The sequence below is a fragment of the Vipera berus genome (genome assembly GCF_964194415.1).
Source record: "Vipera berus genome assembly, chromosome: 2".
Classification (NCBI taxonomy): Eukaryota; Metazoa; Chordata; class Lepidosauria; order Squamata; family Viperidae; genus Vipera; species Vipera berus.
The window spans coordinates 90068776-90086464 of NC_138203.1; the positions used below are offsets into that span (position 1 = coordinate 90068776).

General features: G+C 39.1%; 1 protein-coding gene and 1 long non-coding RNA gene across 3 annotated transcripts in view; both read right to left on the minus strand.

The window, feature by feature from the left end:
* Positions 1–17689, minus strand: part of LOC308662277 — a 907910-nt gene that overhangs the window by 274631 nt on the left and 615590 nt on the right. The gene's annotated exons all lie outside the window — the stretch shown is intronic.
* The window catches only part of LOC308662275 (paralemmin-1-like), a gene marked incomplete at both ends in the record, with an annotated part of 139791 nt that continues 125707 nt past the window's right edge, over positions 3606–17689 (minus strand). Inside the window, 3 exons of one of the 2 annotated variants that reach the window (XM_081317879.1) lie at positions 3606–4330; positions 8991–9092; positions 15625–15646. In XM_081317879.1, the coding sequence (XP_081174005.1) occupies positions 3606–4330; positions 8991–9092; positions 15625–15646 (849 nt within the window). The remainder of the gene's footprint in view (positions 4331–8990; positions 9093–15624; positions 15647–17689) is intronic. The other variant, XM_081317880.1, reaches the window with a different exon arrangement.

Below are 17689 nucleotides of genomic sequence, written 5' to 3' on the forward strand. Positions count from 1 at the left end.
TATCCATTCAATCCCAAACTTGAGCTGATGGGAGATGCCGATGGGGCGGATGAAAACTGGAGCCAACCGTGACTAGAAATTCTTTAATCTTAGCTTTGGAGATACTTTCACTCGTGGTCAGAAGATATTTGATAGTCAAATAATAGCTCGGCTGACACTGAGGAGGTAAAAGGGAAATTACGTGTGTACCCCGAAAACTGTGTTTTTTTATTTCTTCTCAGGGACAATCCTGGTTAAAAATATCCCCAGGTTTCAAGAGGTGTAATGAGATAAAGCAAGTCAAGAAGCAATGTTTAAATGACATGGCCCTTATGATGTGCAGAACTTTTCTACAAGGTGAACACGAAAACTAATCTGACAAACTTTTAAGCAAACAGTTTTGCGAGAAACTTGACCTTCTTGTGATCCATCATAATTTCTAATCGCTCCTAACACTTGGAACCCATCTACACGTCCTGAAGGCAAAGATACCCCCACTAACCATTTGCTGAGGACATATCCTCACAATTAAGCCCCCATCTTGTGATAAGCCCATTACTGACTCTGGATGAAGCTGATCTAAGGTGTCTGAAGGAAGTATTTTCTCTGCTAACTTAGTCTTAAAACTCCCATGTACACGTTCAATTGAACATGGGGTAGCAGCCTTTGGAGTATGGCAAATGCTGGAGGCCAAAAGGCTCCTTTCTCCCATGGGGATGGCAAACTGGGCATCTGTTTGGCCTCTTTTTTGTTGTGGTTGCCAGAGAGGCCGTGCCTCTCTATCGTGGCACATATTTTTCTCTTTTTTGGGGGGTGGGCTTGGAGATGGGAATATTAGTGGCGTGTTAAAACTGAACGCAAGTCTTTGAGGAAACAAAGATCGCTGTTGCAAAACAGTAGTAAGGTTGCTTAGGAAGAAGCACCATCAGGTTTTGTCTCTGCCTACGTGAGTTACTCTGCTTATTGGCTTTTCGACAGCAATACTTGTAGGCAGTGGATTTCGAAGGCTCTGTTTTAAAATCAAAGGTTCACTACAGAGGGATTGTTATTTCGTTGTGCGTGAGGGCCGACTCCTCTCTCTTTTCCCCCCTCCCCCTATTTGCACCAGCAACGCCTTGCCCAATGTGTTTTTATTTGTAGAGCTGAGGTTTCGTGAAAAGAACTAAACTGCATCCTTCCCCTGCAAGTCCAATCTAAATTTAGGATGCAGACCTGTAATTTGTCCCATGAGTTGTCACAGCCTTGGTTTTGGCAGACTCCTGGGCAAAGGTTAGAGCAGGGGTCTGCAACCTTGAGAACTTTTAAGACTTGTGGACTTCAGCTCCCAGAATTCCTCAGCCAGGATAGCTGGCTGAGGAATTCTGGGAGCTGAAGTCCACAAGTCTTAAAGTTCTCAAGGTTGCAGACCCCTGGGTTAGAGGACAACCTGGGTGGCCGAAGCCAAAGGCAGCTTCCCTGCTCCTGTGTTATTACCAGTGTCCTTTGGATAAAAACGTAAGTATGAAAACGCACTCGGTATCAAAACTATTGAAGCTTGTTTTTGACACCTCAGAAGAGGCAATTCTCTAATGGGGGAATGAGGTGCCAATGAGCAATACAAACAAGTGAGGGTGAGAGCTGGCGTGGAGGATAAGAAACAGGCACAGGATGTGGGTGCCAATTCAAACTTGCTGGTCGTGGTGGGAGTCACTTTTACCTAGTGAAAAATATGATTTAATTCTCTTTCTTTAGCCTCCTCAGAATTCACAGAACGGGTATTACAAGAACTGTTGTTGTCCCCCCCACTCCCCCCCCAGCCTCTGAAGAGAAGATCACTAATCTAAAAGTAATTATTTTCTCAGAGGGCAGCCAGCAATACTACTGGCTTAATCGCCAATGTGTGGTACGAAGTATGTTGTGAGTGCTGTCCTTTTTATATTGTCAAGAACGGGAGGAGAAGCACATCGGATGAGCCCTTAGGAACCAAACATTCAAGCAGAAGGACATAGAAAGTGATTCTGGCGATGCTAATATGAAGCTAAGATTCCCACTGGGCCTTTTTACTTTATTTGAAGGAGACACTGAAAGATGATGATACAAAACTGCAAATGCTAGCTTTTCTACTTTGATTTTCTGTTCTCTTGGGATTTGATATGGCCCAAGGGCTAATCAATAAAGTTGTTGTTGTTGTTCTCTTGGGGGCAAATTTAACAGTCTCTGCAGAGACTTTGAGAACTGGGGCCTTCTATTCTTGAGAACAGAGTGACTCTTTTCTGTTTTCTATTTTGGGAAATTTAGATCATAAGACAATTATTATGGGTACCGTACATATTTTATATAAACCACAAAATCATCTTTTACATATCACAGTTCTGACAAGTAGATCATATATATATATATATACATAAGTAGGCACTGTTACTGAAAGGCAAACAAGTAAAATCAGTGACGATCATTTAATCCTGGCAATTCTGGACCCATTTTCATGACATACTCGTTTTAGCTTGAATGTAGGAAAATGGGACATATGCACAATACCGGAAACTAGAAAATTTAAATAAGACCAAAATAAAACAATGAGAACAAAACCCTAAATCATCACTCCAAGTTTCCTAGGCAACTATTCAATTATTCTTTTAGTGATACCAGTCAGTAGTGAAATCAGTGTGGTATTTTTGGTGTTGCAAAATATGTCGCAACTGAATTCAGATCCACGTTTGCATGCATACAAGCCTCACTGAAGCCAACGATGTAATCTCATGGAATGCTAAGCACTGAGACTGTGCAAAATTCATTCCTTTCAGTGACTTACAGAAAAGCCCCTTGTAAACAAAGTTTGCAATTGGCAACGATGCTTGTTGGGTCGATCCCACTGTGCATTGTCCACAAGACTCAACTGTTTCATTGGGGCTTATGTGGGAACAGGTCTTAATAAACAGCTTCCCAATTAAGAACAAAGTCTTCCTTTGGGGAAGTGAAATTCAAATATTAGGATCTCAAACTACATAATCAAATGTCCTTCCCTTACCCCAGTAAAAAATAAAAACTGTTTCTTAAAAAACGTACAACATTAAAATGCAGTTTAAGGCTCACATATATGTGAAACTTAGGAATCCTGTAAAACCTTGAAGGTTGATCATACCTGCTAGATATATATATATAAAGTAAAATTCTTCATATACGTTGGTAAGTCTAATAAATATGTGCAATACATAAATATGCACATTACACCTCTTCAACTATGCATATTCATATATATATATATATATATATATATATATATATATATATATATATATATATATATATATATATATATATATATATATATATATATATATATATATATATATATATATATCTTTTCAAATAGAACAGCACTTTGTTCACTGGTTTGTTTTTGTTTTTTTTTCCGTCTCACCCTCTAAAAATAATCCTAAAAGAGTGCATTGGGTGAGAATCTGTACTTTCGTTACTCATCTCCCTTGACAAGTTAGAAAAATCAGAGCAAACCAACTGCAAGGCAATGGAGGCAGTCACTTCCAGTTCACAGTACTGCAGTTAGAAAAATACAGTGAGGTCTAAAGGGAGTGATGGAGCACGAGCTGCTCGGAAGAAGAAGAAGGAAGGAAGGAAGGAAGAGACGGTCACATGACAATACAGCACTGACAGCGCTTTTTCTTTTCGGTACCTGGGACTTTCTCCATTGGTAAACTTTCTTCTTTTCCCTCCGGCGAAGAGGGTTCCGTGGTGTCTGACAAGGGCCTCCCAGAAACCAACTCGGCCGCATTTCCATCCATGGTCGACACGTCAGTCACTGTCTTCTCACGTAATGATTTCTCATCATCTTCATCGATTAGGACCAGTTCAGCCTTGATTGTCTCGTCGTAACCCAATACCTTTTTGGTCTCGTCTTCGTCCTCAATGTTTTGGTAACCCATAAATATCATTGTTACTGGGTGATCCGAACTGGCTTCTGGGATTTCATCCCCAGAAAGCTTTGCTTGGTGTGGAGGGTTCCCAGAGGATCTTTTGCTGGATTTGTGCACCATCTCTAGTTTTGCTTCCTTAAAAAGAATTTGCTCCTTCATGTGGCTGAGGTTTCCGTCCACTATTGATACAGCCCCTCCTTTTATGCTTGATTGCCCTGCTTTCTGAATAAGTTCATCTACATCCTTTGAGCTTAACTTATGTACTCCGTTTTCTACCACCGTGCCTCCAGAATGCATCTCATAGACTACTTTGGTACCATCATCATAGACTTTGATTCCTCTCTGACAGGCTGCCTCGGGGCCAATGGGGGACGTAGAGAGAATCTTGGTCTCCCCAGTTTGTTTGTCTTTCTCCACATTAATTTCCATGCTGTACAAAGCTTGAATGGAAACAAGAGAGGAAGTGTTTGTTACAACAGCAAGAAGCATGTGAATGGTTAATTGCCAAACAGACAAGCAGACAACTCTATACCCAAAGAAGCTGTGATCTAAAATGCCAAGCAGCCTATGTTAGAGATGCAAACTGTGAAGTCAAGCAGTTGTTATCTTAACAAAGGTTGATGCAACTAGTACCAGCCAGATCTTTTATTATAGTGAATGGATAATTTTCTAGTATTTCCTGTACTAGGGAGGTGACAAATAAGCAGGTCTACATAATGTCTATGTTACTGAATTAATTCACATAGTAAATATAGTCATCATCCAAATTCTGATTGCCCACACCAGGGAAATACAGAACATATAGCACTAAAATTTACATGAGGATATTTAACAACTTGGAGAGTTCCTTTTATAAGGGCCTAATATTTCCTTCAGAAGTGAAACACAGTAAATAACTTGAAATTCTACTTCTTGGGGAGTTTCTGCACAACTTAGAGGCTATGTGTTTCATCCACAACATGTAGCATCACCAACAGGAAGTGACAGGAGATATAAATACCCTGATGTATGCACCATTATAAAAGCTGAGCATATGCCTTGATTCTGCAATTCTATAGAAATGCCACAGAATGTGGTATGGGGACAAAAAAGTCAGTTTTCTAAGAAACAGGGCTGTAATTAACAAAGCAATTGTTTAGGCTTCTTGGTAGCAAAGATAAGCTTCAAACTGAGGGATTACTATACCCAGCACCATCTCAAAAGCAAGAAGAGCAATACAAGTGAAATTTCTAGTAGTGAAGATTCAGTGTGGTTTATAGGTGCTTATCCCATCACCGGGAGGGAAGGAGGGAGCGAGAGGGGGAGAGAGAGAGATGCAAATATAGAAAATAACACAAACCTTCTTGAATTGTTTATTTTTGTGCAACTTAACAAAACTGAGTAGAGTACCTATATCCTGTCCCTGGGGCTTCCATTGTTCCTCTTAGAAATAATTCCACTTAAGGTTCAGTTACTTTTCCCGCTCCATGCCTGCCCAAAAGGAAGGGGCCTTCTTTATCAACTAAATTTTTAAAAAATCATATTTACTCCAATTGCCTAGCTTTAAAAGCAACACGAATGCTTAAAGGAAACAGAAAAAGTAGAAATGAAAAATCCAGGAACAGCAGAGTTTCAACGAAGCCTTTTAGAACTATCAATTAATATATAGGCCATAATTTTCCACTTTCTCATCTGAGTGTGGTCTGCTTCACAGATGCACGTGCCACTTAATTTTTCACTGAATGACTATATATACCCCTGCACTATAGTACATGCGATCGTAATACATGTAGTAACTAGAAAAAAAAGCCTTTATAGACTCTTTGAAAGTACTGTATTCTGTGATCATCCTCTGTGATGATATACAGATAGTCCTCAACTTACAACAGTTCGTTTTGTGACTGTTTGAAGTCACACCGGCAGTGAAAAAAAGTGACTCAGGACCATTTTTCACACTTCTAGACATTGCAGCAACCCCATGGTTACACAATCAAAATTCATGGCAACTGACTCATATTTATGACGGTCGCAGTGTCCCAGGATCATGTGATCCCTCTTTTTGACCTTATGACAAGCAAGGTCAACGCAGAAGCCAAATTCACCTAACAACTGTGCTACTAATTTTACAACTGCAGTGATTCACTTAACAACTGTTGGGTCGTAAAATAGGGGGGGGGGAATCGCTTAGCAACTGTTTCATTTAGTACCCACAAAGTTTGGGCTCAATTGTGGTTGTAAGTCGAGGACTGCCTGCATTTATGATGGGTCGTTCACACGTGCAAGTTACTTCTCGTTACCATATGCATCAAGTAATGGCAAGCTTTTGTGCAAGCTTTTAATCAGTACAACATTTTACATGTAATGCAGGACTGCTGCTAACTCCTCAAACTACTGTCTTTTAAAAAGCTATTAATTGGTCTCAAATTTTCAACTCCACTCTAAATCAGAAAACATTTGTGTTAATGGTTAAAGAAGACTCCATGAAGACCTTGATAAAGGTAACAGAAGGAGGTTTACAGAGATGTTATAGGTGTCAACCCTCCCCACTCCCAAATAACCTACTGATGCTTTACTTTGTCGCTTTCCTGAACTATGTAGAAAGTGGTTTGCCGGTCTCTGTAAATTGTTTCGCTATGTCACACAAAAATTCTAATGCAGAAGTATATAACTTTGTACTTCCAGACGTTTTGGTGGATACAACCTGTGTATCCACCCATCAGCATTAAACATATGATCTAATGACAAAGCCAGATCTCCACTGTTGTTTGTTTTCAACAACTGATTATAAAAAAAAAACAGTCTTTGTACTGTGGGGAGCAGAGCTCTATTTTGTGGATTTTGTTGATATAATGTACTCTGAGTCACCTGACTGTTTGAATGTTTCATTTATTTTCAATATTTACATATTTTATATACAACGATCATATTCCAAATACTAACGTTATCCTATTACAACATGTATGTTCAACTCAGGACACCCACTAAGTTTAATAGGGCTTAATTCATGCTATATATTCTTAGGCCCGTTATCTACATATCACAAGGGTAAATAATATGAAGATTTTTCACTCACTCATTCATTCACAGATGAACTATATTTAGCCAAATAAACAAGCATATATTCATAGAGAAAAATAATCTAATAAGGGCCGATAGGTTTGCAGGTTTTTTTAAGCTAAAACAAACACAAAGACTATATAGTAGCAGTACCAATAAAGGAGAATATATGTAGCTCAGGGCTGAAATGAGGGGTCTTTGGTGCTCTCTGAGCTTGGTGGTTTTCTTGCAGATGGTATTGATGATGTTACCTAATTTGGGTAATGAAATGTCTTCAGGAAAACCACCAAGCACAGAGATCACAAAGGATCCCTCAATAGTAGCAGTTTTATGTAGAGATCTCATCTATCTTAAGTTTTCAGGGCACATCTATATCTGAGATTTGGGGATAATGTGAGCAGTCATATTTTCCTTTGTATAATTTTTGAAATGGTAGTACATCATTAAATATTCCTGTGGGGTAAAGTAAGCAGTAAGCTGTTCCTGATTGCCTTTTTATCTGAATACCTGGCTCTCCTCTTGAGTTATGTGAAGGAGAATAAGGCCATCTTTAGCACTAGAATTTCTGAGTGGCATAAAAGAAAAGATCAATGTTAATATCTATGTTATTATTATATTTTTAATATTGGGAATGAAGGGAGTAAATATTAGTTTGGGTACTAGCCTCTTGACTTAATGGGATACCATATATTTATTTAATCACTGCCTGATTCCAACTGACTGTGGGTGGTACAAAAATAATATATGAAAAACCGTAACAAACAAAAAATGAGATGGGATCCAGGCACAATATACAGGCAGAAAAGAAACACAACAATTCATTGCAGAAGCACACAATTTAGATGTTCATTGAAGGAGGTCTCATAGAAGCAATAGTGTCTAAGTCTTTTTGTCCAAATTTCGTTATCTGAGGAGCAATTACAAGAAACTCTAAAAATGAATGTATATAATGAAATCCCAATAAGGGCGTGGTATTGTTTTGGAGACTGAACAGTTACACATTTGCAAACACTGTGGTTCTCATATTGGAAAAATGTTCAGTCATATATTCATTTGTAACTTGCTAAATGACAGGTACATTTGAAAACCACAATCTCTGTGAATCTGGGCTCATTCAAGTATTGTATGATTCAGGAAACCTTTGGATGCTTGCATAGTTGTCAATCCACAATGGTGTTTATTAGCTTATGTAACTAAATAATATTCTACTTAGTCTTCATAAGAATGGGATCCTTCCTCATTTCCACTTCTTAGTAGAGATTCTGGTTCGCTTTTAATTTTCAACACTTTTGAATATTCGATCCCTCTTAAGACAAATATATTTGGGTCCATTATCTCAAACATATTTCCAAGGGGAAAAGAATTAAAGAACAGCTTGTAAGGCTGCTAAATGGAGAATGGTAGAAATAACAATTTCAAATGGCTTCATCAAACTTAAAGAATGTCCCCCCCCCCCGCAAGTGTTTATAAGGGGGAGAAATATTTAATGCAAATGCTGCTTTTTACAAGCAGATCGTTAAAATTAATTGACATCAATGAAATGTAGATTGTTATATGGGAATAAGTGCCACTGAACTTAAATTCAATTCTAAGTGAATGAGTGGGGAATAAAATTGAAATCGATGGTAAATTAGGCAACAGTTAACATGATTAAGCATTTATTTTGTTCTAGAATATCCACAATTCTAGTTAGGATTAATTTTTGACAAAAACTTTATTTGTGGACGTAAATACTCCTACTACTTTTGTCTTGAAATAGACAGACCACAATATTAGGTTTTCTATTGACTGCCTATTAATACCTGTTCAAAGCCAGTCAAAACAATTCTGTTATATAGTAGCTCATTCAACCCATGGGATTTCATTCTCAATTTTCATTTTGAACAAATGCAACAAGTCTCTAAGCTTAGGTGTGGTGTCTACCAATTCATTAGCTAGCTGCTATTTCCCTACTGTACCAAGTACAGCTGGTTGTTAGTCCCAGATAACCCAACATGTTCATTTCTTTTCCTTTTTAAAAGATCAGGCTTGCTGAAAGAAAAACCAAATTCTATTGAGACTTACCAGTTACCCTGCTTGTTCTGTCTTTCCCAGGAACAGCCTCTGTTGCTTGTGAATAGAGAGTTGTGAGTTCAGGGATCTGGGAGTAAATGTAATTTACTGCATCTAGTTGTCAAAGAATGGGAAATACAGTTAAATAAGACCCCAGAGGCTTCACTGCTTAGGCAGCAGTGTCCCTACTTATTATCCCAAACAATAGACATCAGAAGCTTTGTGCCAGATAACTGAATTAAAGCAGCAAAATGCAGAATCAGTGTGCTTTGATTGACATTCAATAGTCTAGCTGAGGCCGGAGAGAGAAAGAGCTGATGACTAAGACTTTTTTTAGTGATATGGGTGTAAAATCATGTCAGGAGGTCCCACATGTCAGCAGGTCAATGGCCTCTAAAAATGAAATAGATCAAACAGTAATTTGCCTTGTAAAACTTGGAAAAACAGTAAGGTGCCCAGCTCAGGCAAATGCTTTTATTGCTACAATGAGCGTTCTTCTCCTTTCCAGGGGCACAAAAGCTAATGTTTTATTTATTGTATTCAATGTGTAGGTTAATAGAGATGTAAACTATCTGCACAGGTTAAATGTTTATTGAGTAACATTATAGATCAATATAATAAATAATGTAATTTGAACATTCTTGAACAGAGGCTGTTGGTAACATTTGCAGGTCAAGATAACTACGGTTGAATGTTATGTTTAGAGGCAAACAGATGTTTGTCCCAAGAAAGTTTTGGTTCATCTTTTCATCTTTGTGTCAGAATAATGACCCAAGCAAGAAGTCTGTGCAGGGGTTGAATCTAGCTCATTTGTCAGAATTTTCTTGCTTCTCTATATATGGGCAATCAGTTTCAAAGATAGAACGGGACTATAGAAAAGATGAAAGTTGTTATTTTCCTAACTTCATAGACTGCTAATGCAGAGCAGGATTTTTAAGGCTGCTCTTAATGGTTAGGCAGTATCCTACATGGCAGTAGGGAGATTAAAGCTGTTTATATTTGAGGTTAAGCATTTTGAACTGGGTTCGGAGATGGGGTAGTAAACCAGCAAAGATAATCTAAACTAGCACCATCAACTCAGCTCAACACTTATTACTGGGCCATGAGCGGGATTAGAATGTCAGGTGCACATATAACCTAAGGTAAAGGTAAAGGTTCCCCGGCACATGCGTGCTAGTCGTTTCTGACTCTAGGGGCCGGTGCTCATCTCCGTTTCAAAGCCGAAGAGCCAGTGCTTGTCCGAGGACGTATCCATGGTCATGTGGCCGGCATGACTAGACACCAAAGGCGCATGGAACGCTGTTACCTTCCCACCATAGTGGTCCCTATTTTTCTACTTGCATTTTTACGTGCTTTCGAACTGCTAGGTTGGCAGAAGCTGGGACGAGTAACAGGCGCTCACTCTGTTACGCGGCACTCGGGATTCGACCTGCCAAACTGCCAACCATGTGATCAACAAGCTCAGCGTCCTAACCCACTGAGCCACCGCGTCCCTACATATAACCTAGTCAATAAAAATTTCAACCTGAAACTGAAGGCTTTAGTTAACTGTGTCATTTGAATAGGGAAGAAAAGGTCAATAGAAGATTAGTTTTCTATTTCTGCTGCTGATACAGATAAGCCCTCAAATGGCCCTGCAAAAGTAGGGTTGGTGAAAAACTTTTGATTTGTCTTTTGTTGTTCACATAAACCCACAGCCATATGCGGGTGAGGGGGCTTATGGGGGAGGAGAGTTAGTCCTTCACAGTTTTGCTCATAGTGGCACTAAGCATGATAGCAGCTCCATGTTATTTTAAAGAAAGTGATAGTGGGGATGCCGTTAAAAAAAAGGGGGACTCTTCCCATTTGGCAAAGGAATCCATGATTCTTTATCTGCAGCATACATAGTTGAGTAATTCCCTTTAAATAATGGCTATATCAAAATGGTTGTATTCCCTTTTTTCCTTCACTGATTTTTAGATGCTGAACTGTCACCATATACATTCCAAATACCATATACAAGTCAATTCATCCCAATATATAGAGAAGATGTTTGGATGGCCACTTAAAAGGTCTTCATATTTTCCTGATGGAATTGAATTTTAGAGGAGAAAAATTACATGCTACGGCACCAACGATAAATAGAAGAGGGCAATTTAAGCTGATTATAATAAATACACTCCAGACAAATTTATTAAAGGATTATGTATCCAAAAAAGCATAAAGCACAAGAAATAAAGTCCTCAAGAGTTGGACATGACTGAATGGTTAAAACAACAATTTCCATAATCCGGACAGGCATGCCACCGATAGCACAGGTGGAGATGATTAACTAGATCATAAGACTCCATGGCCTTTTGCTATATCTCCAGTTTAGACTAGCTTTCACTTTATTGCTCCTCGTTTCACACAAATGAGGCTCTTTCCTACTTTCACTTTGCAAGTTTGCTGCAGGGCATAACTCTGAATGTAATCTATGTAAATGACTGTAACAGATGCTGATTTTTACTCTGGTGTAGCAGACAAGCATCCTGGTAAAAATGCTGGGGTGTCTGGATGAAAGTCTTATGTGAATTTTTAATTTGTGGTATTATTTTTAAAATTGCCTTAAAGGAGCTAGTTACAGAACAAACAATTCATTAATAATGGGAAGGCAGAAGAGATAATGTGCTGAAGTTCTAGACGAGAAGCCTTGCCTGTCATGCCTATTTACTGTGTTATTAATTTTCTTTCTTTAAAACAATATACAGGTAAGTCCTCAACTTACAACAGCTTGTTTAGTGACTGTTCAAATTTACAGTGGTACTGAAAAAAGTGACTTATGAACATTTTCACAGTTGCAGCATGGCGATCCTTTTAGAGACCGAGTGCCCAAACTGCAACCCAAAACCCACTTATGTATCTTCGGGTGCCGGGTGGGCGTGGCCCATTGGGTGGGCATGGCTGCAGTGGTAACGGCAGACTGGGTGGGATTAAAAAATTCAATCAATCAATTCTAACTTTGTGAGATCTTTTTTTTTCTGTAAGAAGTTGAAATTGATTGATTGAACTTTTTTTTTTTTTTGAACACGGCAGCGGAGGGCGACGGTGCGGGTGCCCACAGAGAGGGCTCTGTGTGCCACCTGTGGCATGCATGCCATGGATTCGCAACCACAGATCTAGGTGGAACCTGGACCCAGATGACTCTACTATCAGGGTGGAACTCCACAGAAGTTTTGGAAGCCGCTCCCTCATAAGTGGGCTTTCAGAGACTGTCATGTGAACGTGTTTTACAGCAAACAACTAGGTAGGCTTGTCCCTAACAAACATGCCGTGGCAACTTCTTTCTAGGCCATGTCCTCAAGACTCTGCATCCTCTATTATTAGTTCTGATTTTAATGTTGTATTTCCCCCCTTAGTGCAACATATTTTTTGCCCTGAATATGATCTGGCATGTTTCACTGATGCAGTCAAAGAGTCTGCGATCTGCACAGCTCCTATATACCTCTTTAGGTTCCTGTGGGCATGTCTTCTCCCCTCTGACTGTGGAAACTGTCCTCTAGAATTGTTTTGATTGGACTTCAAGAGATCGTGCACATGGCTTTCTGTATATTCTATCTGCCCACATAATCCCTGTTTGACACTTTTCAAAGCAGTCCACACATCTTTTGAGCGCTCCTTATAAACACACATTTTATGCACTTTGTAAAGAATACTAGTTTGGGATTGATTGGGTGCTCAGTTAAATAAGCTGAGATCTGGCACCCTTGGATACATTACACATTTTCTTCTGCTTTTTCCAGCAAGTATACTGATTTTCTTTTAAATTTATATTCTGAGGACTCACATAAGAGTGCAACAACTGTTGGTCTAACTACTAGGCAATGTTGTCTTGGCTAGTCTTACACAGATGGAAGTTTTTCACAATTCTTTCTGCAATGCATCATAAATACCCTTATCACTATCATTATCATCTGGGACAGCACAATTGTCCAAATCCAAACTCAGCTCTACCATGCTTGTTTTTCATGGCTATTTTCTGTCTGCTACCAGATTCTAAGAAATTGACTTTTTTGTCACTTGTTCATTAGTCGGAGTGGAATTGCCTAGGGCCGGATTATCAGGAAAGCTTCCACTTTGCCTATTTTTCACATTTGCTATTTATTTATTACATTTTTATGCCACCCATCTCCCCTAGAAGGAGATTCTGGGTGGCTTGCAAGTTATAAAACTATTTATTTTTTCAGCAGGGGTATAGAACTCTGAGTGCCATATCCATGTTCAAAAGTAGTTCAATTAACAGAATAGAAGCAAGGAGAGATTGGGCTGAACAGAATACTGTCTCCCATTTTACCCTGTCGTGTACCTCTTTCTCTGTACCTCCTATCTTGTATGTCTATTTCTGTAAAATGGATTAGGTATATTTCAAACACAGTGTTAGACTCATGTTCAGAAACAGACCAATTCAGGGTTATGAGGAACATCAGGAGAGCTTCCTCCATTTTACTCTAGGACCATTGTTATGCCTTCTACCTGTTGAGTGGGCAACTCTTGATAGGTGGCTAACTTCCCCATTTTAAGTGTCTGCTAAATCTACTACCCACCCACCTGCCATATTTATTAGTCAGTGATTGTTAGTTGTATTCATGCTGGCAGAAAATGCTTAGCAGAAGAGGAAACGAGGTTTGAGAAATCTACCAATTCCTTTCTGTAATTTGGCTCATTATGAGAAAATAAGTACAGCACCATTTGACTATTTTGTTACTGGGACACAATAAAGATTGGCAAGAAGGGGCAGTGCCATTTACAATAATTTAACCTTTTGCTACCTCACCCCCTCCGTGGGTTTGAACGTTTTAGGGAGGGCAACAAACCAGGCAATCCATACAAATCAACTTGTAAGTCAAATATTTATTAACAAATTATTACAATCTAAAGGTTATTGCTTAAGGTGTTCAATATTGTGTGAATTATCATTAACAGTGAATTTATATTACAAAAACAATCCATATTCTTTCCTAAATTGCTGTTCTGATACTTTCAGCTTCTATTTTTCTTAACTATTGTGTTTCTTCCATTGCTCATTTGTACAATCTTCTTACTTTGTTAACCCCACTCTATTAACAAAATGCTTATTCCAAAAGAAGAGATTTACATGTAGCTCAGGGTTGAACTATGTAGCCCTTGATGCTCTCTGAGCTTGGTTGTTTGCAAACCCAACATTCACTAGTACTGATGATGTTACCTTGTCAGGTAATGAAACAGCTGCAAGCAAACAACCAAGCTTAGAGAACACCAAGGATTGCAAAGTGGTTATTTTATTTATAGTTATTTTCTCCCACCTTGCACGGGAAAGTTCAGTTAGTTAGGCTTTGGGGGAAATTTGCTCCTTTCGTCAGTTGGCTTTTCAGCTTAGCTAATTTTATAGGGACTTGCGAGTTGTTCTCTCTTCTGTTATCCTTCGCCATTCTCTTTCCTCCACTCCTCTTTCTCTGCCATTTGCAGACACTGGTTTGCCAAATAGCTCCAGACCTCTTTCTGGAAGTTGTCAAATCTTTCCTTCAAATTTTGAACCTTTTTCTCCTCTGTCCAACAGACGTGCTGTAGTACCTTCACCTCTGATTAACAGTATTTCCACACTTTGATGAATCTTTCACTTGTACTTCTCCATATAGTGCAGCAGCTTTAAAGCATCCCTAATAACGTCAGGTTTCTTTTCAGCCTTATTCAGTTCCACATCTCATCTTCTAGAACAGGGGTGTCAAACTGCCGGCCCGCGGGTCAGTTGCATCATATGGAGGCTGCGGCCCACCCCATTTCTGGCAAGGCAAAAGAAGTCGCGATACCTCGCAACACGTCACGTGACGTGGCGAGTTTGACACCCGTGTTCTAGAAAGACAAGAAATGTCTGGGCACTTGAAGTTGTACAATATCAGGGACAATCTCCCAAGACTGATGACCTTGACACAGAAATACTTTTTAACTTGGCCACGAGGAAGAGCCCATAGGACATATGACTACTATTCCAACAAATATTATCAAAAAGGAAGCATCATTTTAGTGTGGTAATTTCTTTTACACACATAATTCCTTGGGCCATTTAATGTTAATTTAGATTCTATCAGTTACCAAATTTTTAGACAGAATGTCTTAAGGGTCAGACAATGGTTCAACTAGATTACATGAATTTAATAGTCTTATTGGAAACAAATATGTCTGCATGCACACACCCAAGTATAAAAAGCAGTTGAATGGGTCCAAATTTGTTTTTTTTTAATTGTACCCCAACATTCCCTATGAGGGCCATTTGGGGGAGGGGGTTTCTTTGTGTCCAACTACTAAGATTTGTTTTCAAATAATTGTGTTTAGTATAGATACGTGGTTATCATTATCATTAAATTACATCATGATGAAATCTATATTTGTATGCATATATGCCCTGTTGCTGTCAGGTATATATAGAACAGGATTTATCATGAGCTATGGCACATGAAATCTAAAGAAAGCTTATTGCTGGCACCAAGGACTTTTGAAAAAGCCTTATTCTATATTCTCTTTTTGGCTAGCATTATTTTGAAGCTTAGTATATATGTGTTACAAAGTAGCAAAGTAGTAAATAAAATGTTCCTTTATATATAGCTATATATAGTTAAAGATATCAAGTACAAAAGCAAAGCAAACTACTTACCTCCATCTTGGTGTGAGAAACTCTGAAATATCAAAAGTATTGGAATCAATTAGTTTTATATAATATTAGCATTCACAGTGCTAGGCACATAGCCCATCAATATTTTTACAGTCGTCCTATAAAATAGGAACAGGCAGGAAGTCACTCTTAAGGGGCCACGTTTGGAGCCGATGACAGATTGGGATTAGGCTTATATTTAAATATAATCATATTCACATTCATGCATACATTTTCTCTTGCTCAGATTCATGCTCAACTCTTCCATTGATGTTTTATTCAATACTTTGTTCCTGTTCTTGTTTGCAAGTACGTGTCCCATTCAGTTCCCCATTTCTTTGGGATGTCCCATTCCCACTTTACTGAGGAGGAAAATAACGGATTCTTTCGCTCTCCACTTAGTATGGAAGGAAACAGTGCTACTAGGAAGCAAAGCCTTGGTGGAGCAGTGGGCTAATGCCTCCTTAAGTAACACCAGCTGCCTGCAATTATTGCAGGTTCGCATCCCACCAGGCTCAAGGTTGACTCAGCCTTCCATCCTTCCGAGGTAGGTAAAATGAGGACCCAGATTGGGGGCAATTAAGCTGACTTTGTAATAATGCCGCTTGGGGGGGGCAAAAGCCCTAATAAGCAGGCATATACATAGAATGAAGGCTATTGCTAAGCACATTTGATTTGTGCTTAGATTGTAAGCCGCCCTGAGTCTTCGGAGAAGGGCGGGATATAAATGGGATTAAACAAAGCACCTATTAAAATAGGCTAATATCCATTCTACAATTATTTTGAATTATATTTCCCATTATCCATTGCCCGGGCTGGCTTGAGCTGATCTTGTTTCTTGACAGGTAGCTCAGTTTTTTTCCATGCTTGGCTGTGAGAAACAAAAGCCTTTTTTTCCCCTCTCATCCAGCATGCATGGACATATACACATGATGACCTGTTCCCCAATTATAATGGCTCTCTTTGTCTCTACAGTCAGCAACAGAGGTGGAACTCTGCAAGGTAACCAGACATGCTTTCAAAGAACCAAGCATCACTATCCCTCTTTAACAGGCATATCAAAAGGAATGATACGCTCTAAGTCTGCTGAGGAGTTCATAGCTCTCAGAAATAGAAGTGACAACCCCCTGGTAAATAACATGCACACGCAGTCGAAGGATATGGAGTCCTTGGTGCTTTGTGATCTTGGTTGATTTCATTACCCGACTTATGATGCGCTGATGATGTTACCTAGTCAGGTAATGAAATGTCTGCAAGAAAACAACCAAGCTGAGAGAGCACCAAGGACTCCACAGCTCAACCCTGAGCTACAAATATTCTCTTCTACTGGTTGAAACATGTGTTATGTGCAGTGTAAAGGAATTTGTAAGTTAAATATGTAATTAGCAATAGCACTTAGACTTATATACCGCTTTGCAGGGCTTTACAGCCCTCTCTAAGCGGTGTACAGAGTCAGCCTGTTGCCCCCAACAATCTGGGTCCTCATTTTGCCGACCTCAGAAGGATGGAAGGCTGAGTCAACCTTGAGCCGGTGAGAATCAAACTGCCAAACTACTGGCAGCCGGCAGTCAGCAGAAGCAGCCTGCAGTACTGCATTCTAACCACTGCGCCACCACGGCTCATAATCCGAACCAATATATGTTATATTCATTTTGTAATTTAATTTACATGCTCTTCTTCTTTAATTCTGGCAATGGAAGCTTGTTTAGGTGCCAACACTTCTTTAGAATTGCGTAAATGTTCCCTGTAATAATTAATTAATTAATTAACCTTATATGCTACCCATCTCGCCTAATTCCATTTTCTTCTTTTGCCTAAATATGTTCAGTATTCCAGTATTCAGTATTCAAAAGCATTGTCTTACAGCAATTTCTTTGAGAGAAAGTATGACTTCTGCTCCTACTGGGCAGGATGAATATTTCAATTTTCTTCCAGAATATAGCTATGCATGTGGATCCTGCTCTAAAATCAATCTAATTTGTGGAATATTACTAAGGGAACTACAGACTCTGTGCCGCCTTCAGATCAAGTTCATTGCTTTCGAATCTGCCGAAAAGGACCTCCCTCA